This window comes from Populus euphratica, unplaced genomic scaffold (assembly GCF_000495115.2).
Source record: "Populus euphratica unplaced genomic scaffold, PopEup_1.0 scaffold465.1, whole genome shotgun sequence".
Classification (NCBI taxonomy): domain Eukaryota; kingdom Viridiplantae; phylum Streptophyta; class Magnoliopsida; order Malpighiales; family Salicaceae; genus Populus; species Populus euphratica.
In genome coordinates this window covers 147,419-159,120 of record NW_011500346.1, presented here as the reverse complement: position 1 = coordinate 159,120, position 11,702 = coordinate 147,419, and the positions used below count along the sequence as shown (strand labels likewise).

The following is an 11,702-nucleotide window of genomic DNA, read 5'->3' as shown; positions in this document are numbered from 1 at the left end:
ATATGTAATATGCATGATCAAATTTAAACACCGCAAATTAAAAGTTTGTTCGCACTAGAAAAGTTAACATTAACAAGCGGATACATTAACAACCAGTAACAAATTATCATAAACATTCGACATAGTTTGAACTTTGAAGGAAAAAATTCCGGCAACACCAGCATCCAAAAATTCCAGTAACGCAGCATCCAAAAATTCCACCAAGGATAGTACTATAAAAAAAACACTAGCAAATTAGTAACATATTAGAGTTTAACTATTGAAAGAATTAAGAATGCAAAATTTTAAAGGGAATTAACAAGGTAAAGTAAATTAATTACCCAAAACAATTATATTCCAAGATTGCATCAAACCACCAATACTACTTACAAATAATCAGTTGAGATTTTTAAATTTTCACCAAATTCTACAAAAACATAAATTAAAATGTTAGATTAAACATATATAAAGAAATAATATTATAAAATAACTATATTTACATTTGTAAGAGAAATTACCTGACTCAATCATTTCAGAATTTTCAATATAATCCATGAAGGTTCTAATGTTGATTGGAATTGGTGCTAAACTTAACCAATTCTGACAACAAACAAGTGCTTGCACTGTCGATGGAGATAAAGAGCTTCGAAATGGATCTAATATACGACCACCAGTACTGAATGCTGCTTCAGAAACAACTGTAGATACCGGGATGGCTAACACGTGTTGTGCCACCTTAGAAAGAATCTTGTATTTTGTAGCATTACACCTCCACCAACCTAAAATATCTAATTTAAAATCATTCGGATCCTCACAATCATCACTCAAATACCTCTCAACCTCATTTTTCTTTTGGACACTGCCTTCTTCCTCTAAATGTTTTTTGAATTGAGAAGCTAAGTCATCCAACATATCATCATTTAGCACCATTAAATCAACATTCATATTTTCATTTATACTAGTTCCAACACTATGAACAACCTCAATATTCTCATCAACATTTATATAATGCTCAAATAACCTTAGTAAAGTATCTTTAACCTTAATTGTAAAATTTTCAGCTTCTTCAACATCATACAATCTTCCAAAACAAAATCTCACATACTTCAATTTGAAACGAGGATCTAACACAACCCATCCTTCATCCATTTTCGTCAGATTCATTGTTGCCGATTTTTGAATCATTCACGGCACAACAGTAAGTGACAAGGTTTACCATAGAATAGTCTATAAGGAAAATGATGTTTTATAAGCAGTTCAATAAATTTAAAGTGCATCAATAAGTCTTAAAGACTAATATTTTCTATTAACATTCATTATTTTCTCTAAGATCTGTTTGATCCATGAAAAGTAAAGAAAAATGATCTTTTCCAGTAATTGAATTGAGTTTCTTATAGTCAATTGACACGACAAAAAGATTGATGTCTTCTCCCAAGTGCAAGAGTGTCGAAGTAATAAATAACCCGGCAAGACCGGGGTCGAACCACAAAGAGATTAATTGTACAAATTATAAATAACAATAATATAACAACAACAACTATAATAATAATAATACTAGTAGTAGTAGTAGTAGTAATAAAGAAAGAGAAGAAGAAGAAGATGATGATGATGAGAACTTGGAGATAGAATATTAATGAAAGGATTAAACAATGATAATAACAAATGTCAAGGTTAGAGGTTCCAATAATAGTATGTCAAACAAGTATAATATAAACTCTTATTGTTCAATTGGAAACCACGCACAAAGGAGGTTCCAATCGGATTATAGATTGTTAATATGATTACATTAGTCATCTTATTCAATTAATGCTAATACTTGTAAATTTCGTCAAGCATTCATGATTATAACTTATGTTAACAACAAATCAAGTTCCTTTCATAGCTCAGGTGTCGGTTATACCATACAGTATGGGCTATGAAAGTGCCAAGCATTTGTTGTACCAAGTGTTATACAACATAAATCAAGATTAGTCTTTTAACAAGCAAAGTATTAAAGAGTGAACAAGATAACAAATATAAAACATGTTAGTATCAAACATTAAAGTCCATATTAAGTTTACATTATACTTATTCTCACACCATTAGTGTAACCTTTTCACCTTGATATAATTAACTTAGCTAGACATAATGAAAGAAAGAAAAATAGATAAACAAAATAAGAACATAAAAGCTTAACTAAGTAAAGGAAAGAAAATGAAAAGCATAAACTTAATATTAATGAAAGCAAAGCATAAACATTACAAAAAATACAAAGAGAGAAAGGAAGAGCATGATCTTGATCTGCAAAGAGAGAAAGCAAGAGCATGATCTTGATCTGAAGACCACGATGCCTAAATGCATGGCAAATGCCTCCTTTTATAGGCCAAAATTGAGAACTATTGATTTGATGACTAATTAATGAGTTGGTGACCAACTCTTGACTTGGTGACAATCCTTATCTTCTCTTGTCTGCCCAAAAACGTCATTGATAATGTCAAAATTGGAGCCACTTGAAAACATGAAAGTTGTAGGAAATTGTCTCATCTTTCTTTTGCAAAAAAATCAGCTCATTTTGACTTCTAGAATTTCAGATATGGCTAAAATACTGAATAGTGCTCGGGCAGGAGGACAGATTTGGGCTTCTTTGTTGTTGCAACAATTTAGACTTGAAAATGGACTTTTTAGATCTTGGGCTCCATATAAAAGTTGTAGGCCTATGTCTTACCTTTCCATCCCTATTAAATTTTTTTGCTGAAATAGGTAATGGGCCTCCTATCCTGCATTAACACATCTCCTATACCAATACCTAACGCATCACATTCTACTTCAAAAGCTCTCGTAAAGTCTGGCAAAGCTAAAACAGGTGTCGAACAAAGCTTATCTTTCAACAAATTAAAAGCCTCATCTTTTGCATCATTCTATTTGAATCTAACAAACTTTTTCACAATTTCAGTTAAAGGTGCAGCAATAGTACTAAAATCCTTCACAAACCTTCTATAAAAGCTAGCAAGTCCATGAAAACTCCTTACCTCACTTACCAATTTTGGTGTAGGCCAATCTTGGATGGCCTTAACTTTCTCCTCGTCCATCTCGATACCTTATGCAATTACGACATAGCCAAGAAACACAATTTTTTCCATGCAAAAGGTACACTTCTTAAGATTAGCATATAATCGCTCACTACGCAACACACTAAGTACATTACGCAAATGATCAAGATGCTCATTTAAGTTCTTGCTATATATCAAAATACATAACAATGAACTTACCTATAAAGGCATGCAATACATGATTCATTAAAAGCATAAATATGCTAGGCGCATCTGTAAGTCCAAACGGCATGACTAACCATTCATATAAACCATGCTTAGTCTTAAATGCAGTTTTCCACTCATCACCCTCTTTCATCCTAATTTGATGGTACCCACTTTTTAAGTCAATCTTAGAGAAAATACATGATTCATGTAACTCATCTAGCATGTCATCAAGCCTACGAATAGGATGTCGATACTTTACTGTTATGTTATTGATGGCATGACAATTGACACACATCCTCCATGTTCCATCCTTTTTAGGCACAAGTAGCACTGGCACAGCACAAGGACTCATCCTCTCACGAATGTACCCCTTCATCATCAACTCATCTACTTGCCTTTGAAGGTCCTTCGTCTCTTCAGGGTTGCTTCTATACGCTGGATGGTTAGGAATTGAAGCTCCGGACACAAGATCAATTTGATGTTCAATCCCCCTTAATGGCGGTAATCCATTAGGGATGTCTTCAGGGAATATGATTAGTACTTAAAAGTGCATTTTTATCATGGTTTTATATCATCATTTTGCACTTGAAGTATCAATAACTCCTTAACTAAAATATGTTTTATAAGAATGTATCTAATAATATAAGATACCTATAATTTGTGGTAAATGTCTATTTTTAATGCAGGCCTATCACATAAATGAAAGGATTGATTGATGACTTTAAGAACTTAAATTGCAAGGGCAAAGAGATGACCAAAATTAGAAAAGAGATGTCGATGCAATCCAAATCGGAACACTGTTTGGTAATTGGGTCATGTTTGGAGCTATAGATCTCAGATTTAGGTCTACTTTATATGGATGGAAAGGTAAGACATAGGCCTACAACTTTCATATGGAGCCCAAGATCTAAAAAGTCCATTTTCAAGTCCAAATTATTGCAACAACAAAGAAGCCCGAAGTTATCCTCCAACCCGAGCAATGTTCAGTATTTTAGCCATATCTGGAGTTCTAGAAGTCCAAATAAGCTGAATGTTTTACACAAGAAAGCTGAGACAATTGTCTACAACTTTCATGTTTTCAAGTGGCTCTAATTTTGACGTTATCAATGACGTTTTGGGTAGACAAGAGAAGATAAGGATTGTCAACAAGTCAAGAGTTGGCTGCCCACTCATCAATTAGTCATCAAATCAATAGTTCCCAATTCTGGACTATAAAAGGAGGCATTTGCCATGCATTTAAGCATCTTGGTCTCCAGATCAAGATCATGCTTTTGCTTTCTCTCTTTGTATTTTTTGTATTGTTTATGCTTTGCTTTTATTAATATTAAGTTTATGCCTTTCATTTACTTAGTTAACTTCTATCTTATTTTATGTTCTTATTTTGTTTATTTATTTTTCTTTCTTTCATTATGTCTAGCTAAGTTTATTACGTGAAGGTGAAAAGGTTACACTAATGGTGTAAGAATAAGTATAGTGTAAACTCAATATGGACTTTAATGTTTAATACTAACATGTTTTATATTTGTTATTTTGTTCACTCTTTAATACTTTGCTTGTTAAATGACTAATCTTGATTTATGTTGTATAACACTTGGTACAACAAATGCTTGGCACTTTCATAGCCCATACTGTATGGTATAACCGACACCTGAGCTATGAAAGGAACTTGATTTGTTGTTAACATAAGTTATACTCATGAATGCTTGATGAAATTTACAAGTAGTAGCATTAATCGAATAAGATGACTAATGTAATCATGTTAACAATCTATAATCTAATTGGAACCTCCTTTGTGTGTGGTTTCCAATTGAATAATAAGAGTTTATACTATACTTGTTTGACATACCATTAGTGGATCCTCTAACCTTGACATTTATTGTTATCGTTGTTAAATCTTTACGTTAATATTCCATCTCAAAGTTTTCATCATCTTCTTCTTCTTTTTCTTTATTATTATTATTATTGCTGCTGTTATTACTAGTATTATTGTTGTTGTTGTTATTGTTATTGTTATTGTTGTTGTATTATTGTTATTTATAATTTGTACAATTAACCTCCTTGTGGTTCAACCCCAGTCTTGCCGGGTTATTTATTACTTCGACACTCCTGCACTTGGAAGAAGACATCAATCTTTTAGTCGTGTCAGAATACATCAAAGAAATCCATTAATTAACGAAAATTATGTGTTTTAGGCCAAGACAATTCAGATTAATAAAACTTCTTGTTTGTCGCACTTTGTGTGTGTGTGTTGGTGAGATAATCTCCCTTCCATGGTTCTCTAAAAAACTAAAAAACAACTTATCGAAAAACAACTGTCTTCGTGGCATCATCCTTATACTTCTCGTTCACGAATCAATATTCGTTGGGTGGGGGTTTTCCGTTTCCAATAGTGCTGGTGTCTAAGTACAAGTTATCTTTGTGTCACACTCCTATCAAACCTGATTTATTTGGCTTTCTGGGAATTAGTGTCTTTGCGTGTAGGTTGCGTGACCATGTGATCACGAGGTTCGCATCAAGTTCAATTTAAATTCTAAATTTGACAATTTTAAACCTGGTAAAACTTGAATCGACTAAATACATGTTAATCTTATAATGCATGCAATGTGAAGTGTGTGAATTCATTTTAATTTGTATTATCGAGTAAGATATAAAAAATTATACAATTTGCAATAAAATGAATTCTTAAAAACTAAGCCTATACTTACATTACATCTTGGGCTTGTTGATTGAATTCTTCATTTCATTATTCATGCTTTTTAATGTGTTCTTTGTATAAAATATGTTTAAACTTATTATCAACCAAGCATATCATTAATCTAATTTTATTTAATTGTTATTGTCAAAATATATAAATATTAATATGTGATCCAAAAGTCAACATTTCTTGCCCCTAATCAATTTGGTAATAACTAAAATGCCAAGTAAAAAGATCTTAATGCTCTAATAGCTAGGTTTAAGTTTTTTTTTTTTTTGACAAGAAGAGCAAAACCATCATGCAACTATAGTGTTTTTTTGAACATGTAAGCTTTCATTAATTTATGATATGGAAAATTAATCAAGGTAAAGTCATCCTCCTTCCGCCAATAAGTAGTAAAACTATTGTTTAATATGTGTATATGCTACAAAAGCTCTAATTTGATAATTATTTTTTTTACTCCAATTAAAATAATTTGATACCAACCAAAATAATTTTAATAAAGGGCGTGATGGATAAGGGTTTTTTCCCTTTAAAAATTTAACTCATTCAATTTTATTTAGTTGTATTTTTGTAAGTATTAAAGAAACCTTATATTAGTTGTATTTCCAACACCCCCTTCATTAAAATTATTTTGATGGGTGTGTAAATAGAAATTATTATTAAATTAAAGCTTTTTGATGGATCCACGTATTGAACAATAGTTTTGCTAATTTAAGATGTTTTGGTGCTAACTATTATGGATTGGCCCAGTAGTAAAAGATCTGTGCTTTCTTTCTTTTTTTCGAGATCAAACCTTCAGAATAGTATCTAAGAGAATTAATTTATTAAGTTTTTTTTACATGCACCAAGTTGATGTGGATCGCGTATCCTTGAGATCCTTTAAAGAAAAGGACTAAATCTTGATTAATATACAAGTTAGATTGAAAGTATCCTTGATAGCTAAAAAAATGTTTAAATACTTAGTGGAAAAGGAGAAGTAAAAAAAACTGACACAATGTGGTAGAACAGCTGTCACATCTAAAGAAAGGAAAACGCTGGGGCTGTTCATCCACTGTTGCAAAAGTTTTTGAGTTGTGCAATAGGGAGATGAAAAGCAAATTACCTAGCAAGCGTTTTTTTTCAATTAATAGATTATATTAATATAATCTAATGTTAAAAATGAAAAATAAACTTTTATACTAATAACAGGCATCTGACCCATCCCTTTTTTATGCGCATGTTCTTTTATATTAATAACAAGCAATTCAAATGAAAGATCTGGGAAAGAAAATTTTCTACCTCATTAATTTTGAATTAAGGGCACATCTTCTATATTAATTATTATGCTTCCGGAATTACAGATTAGTTAAAAGAAATAACCCCAGTATAGATGGTCCTTCTTTCATGAGGTACATACATCAGTTAAAAGTGTCACTGTTATACTTGGAGCTATCCCAATCGTCATCAATAAGAATTGGATGCTGACACTTATCTTGCAGTTCAATTTACTAGGAATTTAGTTCACCCATTAAATTTTTTAAAAGCTGAACCGTCTTTTTGGAAGAAAATTACTGTTTCAACGAGCTCTAGTCACCAAGCACCAAGGAAGCCTAACCAGAATGCAATGGCCTAGCTTCTAAGAAATCAAGCCATCCCACAAGAAACAAGCTATTTGTAAGCTAGACAATAGAACAAATTCAAGGGCTATACTGTTTCAATCTCTCCAGTTATATTCAAGTACAATATAACTTAAGTCTAATGTTGCCCCCGCCTCATGTAATGTAATCCCGATAGTGTCCCTTATGGTCAAGCCATAATGGGAGAAAAATATTAAATCCACACCATATCAGACCACATAATTTTCATTATCATAAAGCAAACCCTTAAGTTCGGGATTTTATTCAGAAGTACAAAAGATCGCAGAGACTCAATGGAAGCCATCTATAATGGGAGAAATTCCAGAATGGAAAGGGGATCCCATTTAGCCATCCCCATTCCAAATGTAACGCGAGTGAAGGATTCAATCACCATATCAGACCACATAATTTTCATTATCATAAAGCTACATTAAAGAACACACCACAAACCCTTTAAGTTCGGGATTTTATTCAGAAGTACAACAGATTGCAGAGACATGACAAAACCCTTTATTTAGTAGCAGCTAATGGTGCCATAAATCCCATTAACAGTTGATTGATCACTCATCATCATAATTCTTTCGGTGGTGGCGGTGCTTCTCCGCATCATCATCAGAATTGTCATCTCCCTGCCAATTTCACCTATATGATTAAGATAATGACAGATACCATAAAAGAAAGGCAAATTTATATGCACGACTTTGTTGATAGCAGTTCTTTCACAGAGAGATGGGCACTCAAACATTGTATTCTTCTCGAGGTAAACTAGTGGAAATTTCGATTATTTGTTTCCCCAAGACCCCCAAGAAGACAAGCATATAGTGATTTCATAATGAAACTTAAAAAGTTAAGATCCTCAATGCAATAAACAATGAATTAATCGTGTAAGATACCAGAGTTGTGACCGTTCAGTACTCCTAATTTTAAACAGGTGATGCTGGAAATATCTGTGTTGGGCATTTCAATCATCAATTCCAAACTAGAAGGTCCGGGACTTGAAGCAAACAATAAGTGAAATTGTTTGTAAAATGAATAGACATCCTGTTGCAATTCATTACATATTCTCATCACCAGTAAAACATTACAGAGAGCAACAAATAAATGAGTGGGTAGCAGCCTCACAGGGCAATAATTTATTCTATTTTTTTCTGCTTATATAGGATTACTGAGAAAAAAAAAAAAAGGGACTCAAATGACAGATTCATCCACGGAAATTGTGGCTAGAATATTTTGAGCTTGGCACCACAGGACTGAGCAAAAATCTTTTGAGCTTGGCAAAGAAGATCAATGGACCAAAAAGTGGATTCCAGTGACGAACAAACAAAAAAAATAAAAATACCATAAATCTTCTTGATGCAGTCATAGGATGCGCACGACCAAGCACCTTCTTAACTTTCCTGATGTATTGCTAACCAAGTAAGAACTTCTAACGTATATACTAAAGCTGGAACATAAGTCTGAGCAGCAACAAACAAAAACAGAAAAGCAAAACCATAAATCTCCTTGGAGCATTTGTAGGATGTGCATACACTCAGCATTTACCAAGTTTTCCTGATGAATTTCTAAGAAATACAGAATTCGCTAGTCCAAACAAGAAACCACTTAAATTTGTTATACTAATTGAATTGGTAATCAAATGTTTTTCAAGCCAAGCCGCCGGTTTGAAGTTTAAATTAATTCTCAACTTAAACTAAACTTTATCAGAAACAACCCACTAAACTAATGCAAACATGTCCTACTTATGAGGATAATCATATCCTGCCTGTGGGACCGAAGTCAAGTGCAATACGCTTCCAGATCATTGTTTCTCCTAATTTTCGTCAATCCTTGTTTTAGATCACTAAGACACAAAGAAAGCCAAGCCAAAAATCTAACACAAGGCAGCAACTCAACATCACAAATGGAAATGCAACACAATATCCTACATTACCAAGAAACAGAAATGATCTCACGTTGCATCAAAAACCATCAGCATAAAAAGTAAAAAGTCCGAGAATTTGAGAGAACCCTACATATTTCTTGCGGCCATAGCCCTCTTCACCACCATCACGATACTTATTATGACGATACTCGTCGTCCTCATCACTACGACGACTCCCATAAGAAGGCCTCTCATACTCTCCTCCTTCCTCCTGTCTCGCATAACTAGATCTCTTAGGTGAATCATCTCCATAACTTGGCTTCTCATATTGGCTCCTTCCCCCATCCCCTTCTCCATCTTCCCCATAACTCTCCTTCCTCCCGTACCGAGAACCATACTCTGACCCACTTCCTTCATTTTCGGATCCTAGCCTCCTCCCATACCCGGATCCGTATTCCACATTCCCCCCTCCATATTCGCTGGGCTTCTCATACCCAGATCCATATTCCACAGTCCCCCCTCCATATTCGCTGGACTTCTCATACCCAGATCCATATTCAGTTTTGGATTTCCTCACATAACCCGACCCATACTCAGCTGGCTTCTCGTATCCAGACCCATATTTAGAGTCCGGTCTCCTGCCATACCCAGATCCATATTCATCCCTCTCTGGCTTCTCATACCCAGACCCGTACTCCGATTCCTTTCTGCGCCCATAACCAGTCCCATACTCGCTCGGCTTCTCATACCTACCAGGCTCATATTCGCCCTCGGGTCTCCTTCCATACCCAGATCCATATTCCTCACTCTGTGGCCTCTCATTCCCAGACCCGTACTCCGATTCTTGTCTGCGCCCATAAACAGACCCGTACTCACTTGGCCTCACATGCCCACCAGACTCATATTCACTTTCGGGTTTCCTTCCATACCCAGATCCATATTCTTCACTTTGAGGATTGCCATACCCACCAGACTCATATTCACTTTCGGGTTTCCTTCCATACCCAGATCCATATTCTTCACTTTGAGGATTGCCATACCCACCAGACTCATATTCACTTTCGGGTTTCCTTCCATACCCAGATCCATATTCTTCACTTTGAGGATTGCCATACCCACCAGACTCATATTCACTTTCGGGTTTCCTTCCATACCCAGATCCATATTCTTCACTTTGAGGATTGCCATACCCACCAGACCCATATTCCGATTCGGGTCTCCTTCCATATTCCTCACTGGCCGGCTTCACATAGCCATCAGACTCATCCAATCCGGGCCTATTCATTCCAGGCTGGAAACCGTATGCCGGTTGAGGTTCACCATAAGTGGATCCAGGTCGGGGCTTGGGACGAGCATAGCTGCTGTATTCAGTTTCAAGAGCTTCATCAGCGTAAGCAGATGGCTCAGAGTAAGAGGAGTAATTGGGGCGATCGTAATCAATTTCACCGGAGGCTGAGCTGATTGGATAGCAGGTCTCATCGGACGGTGGGATTGGGCGACCGTACGTTAAGGCAATGTCGTATCCGCCACCGTATGGGGTGGGATCGTACTCATCGTAATCGTCGACCTGGTCATCATCACCTCGAGAAAAGAACGGCATCGTATTTTTTTTTTTTCCTTTTCTGGTTTTGTCTGAATGAAGATCAGGGAGGAGGGGTTATATTGTATTTTGGTTGTAAGGAAACGATGTCGCTTAAGATGGGAACGCTTGCCACGAATTGAAATATGTGGTGGGGTATAATAATGGAAATCGAAAGGTATGGGGGTACGTGGATGTGTTTAATTGGTGGTGTGGTCTTATCAGAGGTCCTGCCACAAAAAAAATTTATTGGGCGACGCGGTCGATACCCTGGGCCGACATATCCCGATTCTATAATCCATTGCCTTGCCCGAATCTCTTTTGAATGGGGGTGCGGTTCCCCCCCCCCCCCCTCCTTTTCTTTTAGTGTTTTCTCCAACGAGCTATTAAATTAATATTTTTTATAATAATATATTAAACAAATAAAAAAAATTAATTTACAATTAAAAAATTAAAAAATTTTAAAAACACAATTAAATAATAATAGTACCAAGTCAATCTTATTTTACCTTTCTTAAACCGTGTTTGCTAACTACTATATGAAATAACATATCAAAATAACTAAAACACAAGGCATATTTATTAAACACTTGCATATATTTTACTATTTATTATAGTAATGGATTTATAATTTTATTTTTAAAAAAAATCAATAATCTTTAAGTTGGTGATTTTTTTTTATCTCTTTGTCTACCTTATTAGTCATTTAATGTACATGCTTTTTTCATAATTT

At 34.8% G+C, this 11,702-nt stretch overlaps 2 protein-coding genes across 4 annotated transcripts; both read right to left on the bottom strand.

Moving 5' to 3' along the window:
- Positions 1-365: 365 nt before the first annotated feature.
- Positions 366-1,128, bottom strand: LOC105113914 (zinc finger BED domain-containing protein RICESLEEPER 1-like). Its single transcript, XM_011010282.1, has 2 exons — positions 498-1,128; positions 366-406 (listed from the first exon to the last, which is right to left on the bottom strand). The coding sequence occupies exons 1-2, from the start codon at positions 1,126-1,128 to the stop codon at positions 366-368; spliced, it is 672 nt and encodes a 223-aa protein (XP_011008584.1).
- A 6,780-nt stretch (positions 1,129-7,908) lies between these two features.
- LOC105113912 (uncharacterized protein At5g39570-like) lies at positions 7,909-11,054 on the bottom strand. 3 transcript variants are annotated; one of them, XM_011010278.1, is made up of 3 exons: positions 9,936-11,054; positions 9,542-9,884; positions 7,909-8,158 (listed from the first exon to the last, which is right to left on the bottom strand). In XM_011010278.1, exons 1-3 carry the CDS (start codon positions 10,988-10,990, stop codon positions 8,090-8,092), a joined length of 1,467 nt encoding a protein of 488 aa, XP_011008580.1. In that variant the 5' UTR covers positions 10,991-11,054; the 3' UTR covers positions 7,909-8,089. The 3 variants fall into 3 exon arrangements, with proteins under 3 accessions (XP_011008580.1, XP_011008581.1, XP_011008579.1); XM_011010279.1 differs by having other exon boundaries at positions 9,542-10,284; positions 10,360-11,053; XM_011010277.1 differs by having other exon boundaries at positions 9,542-11,053.
- Positions 11,055-11,702: the final 648 nt, after the last annotated feature.

Bases quoted from the DNA above. Each gene is read 5' to 3' on its own strand.
- LOC105113912 (XM_011010277.1), bottom strand. From the start codon at position 10,990: ATGCCGTTCTTTTCTCGAGGTGATGATGACCAGGTCGACGATTACGAT. The intron at 8,159-9,541 runs GTAGGGTTCTCT...TGAAATTGGCAG, and splicing joins GCTATGGCCGCAAGAAATAT to GGAGATGACAATTCTGATGA.
- LOC105113914 (XM_011010282.1), bottom strand. From the start codon at position 1,128: ATGGATGAAGGATGGGTTGTGTTAGATCCTCGTTTCAAATTGAAGTAT. The intron at 407-497 runs GTAATTTCTCTT...ATGTTTTTGTAG, and splicing joins TTCTGAAATGATTGAGTCAG to AATTTGGTGAAAATTTAAAA.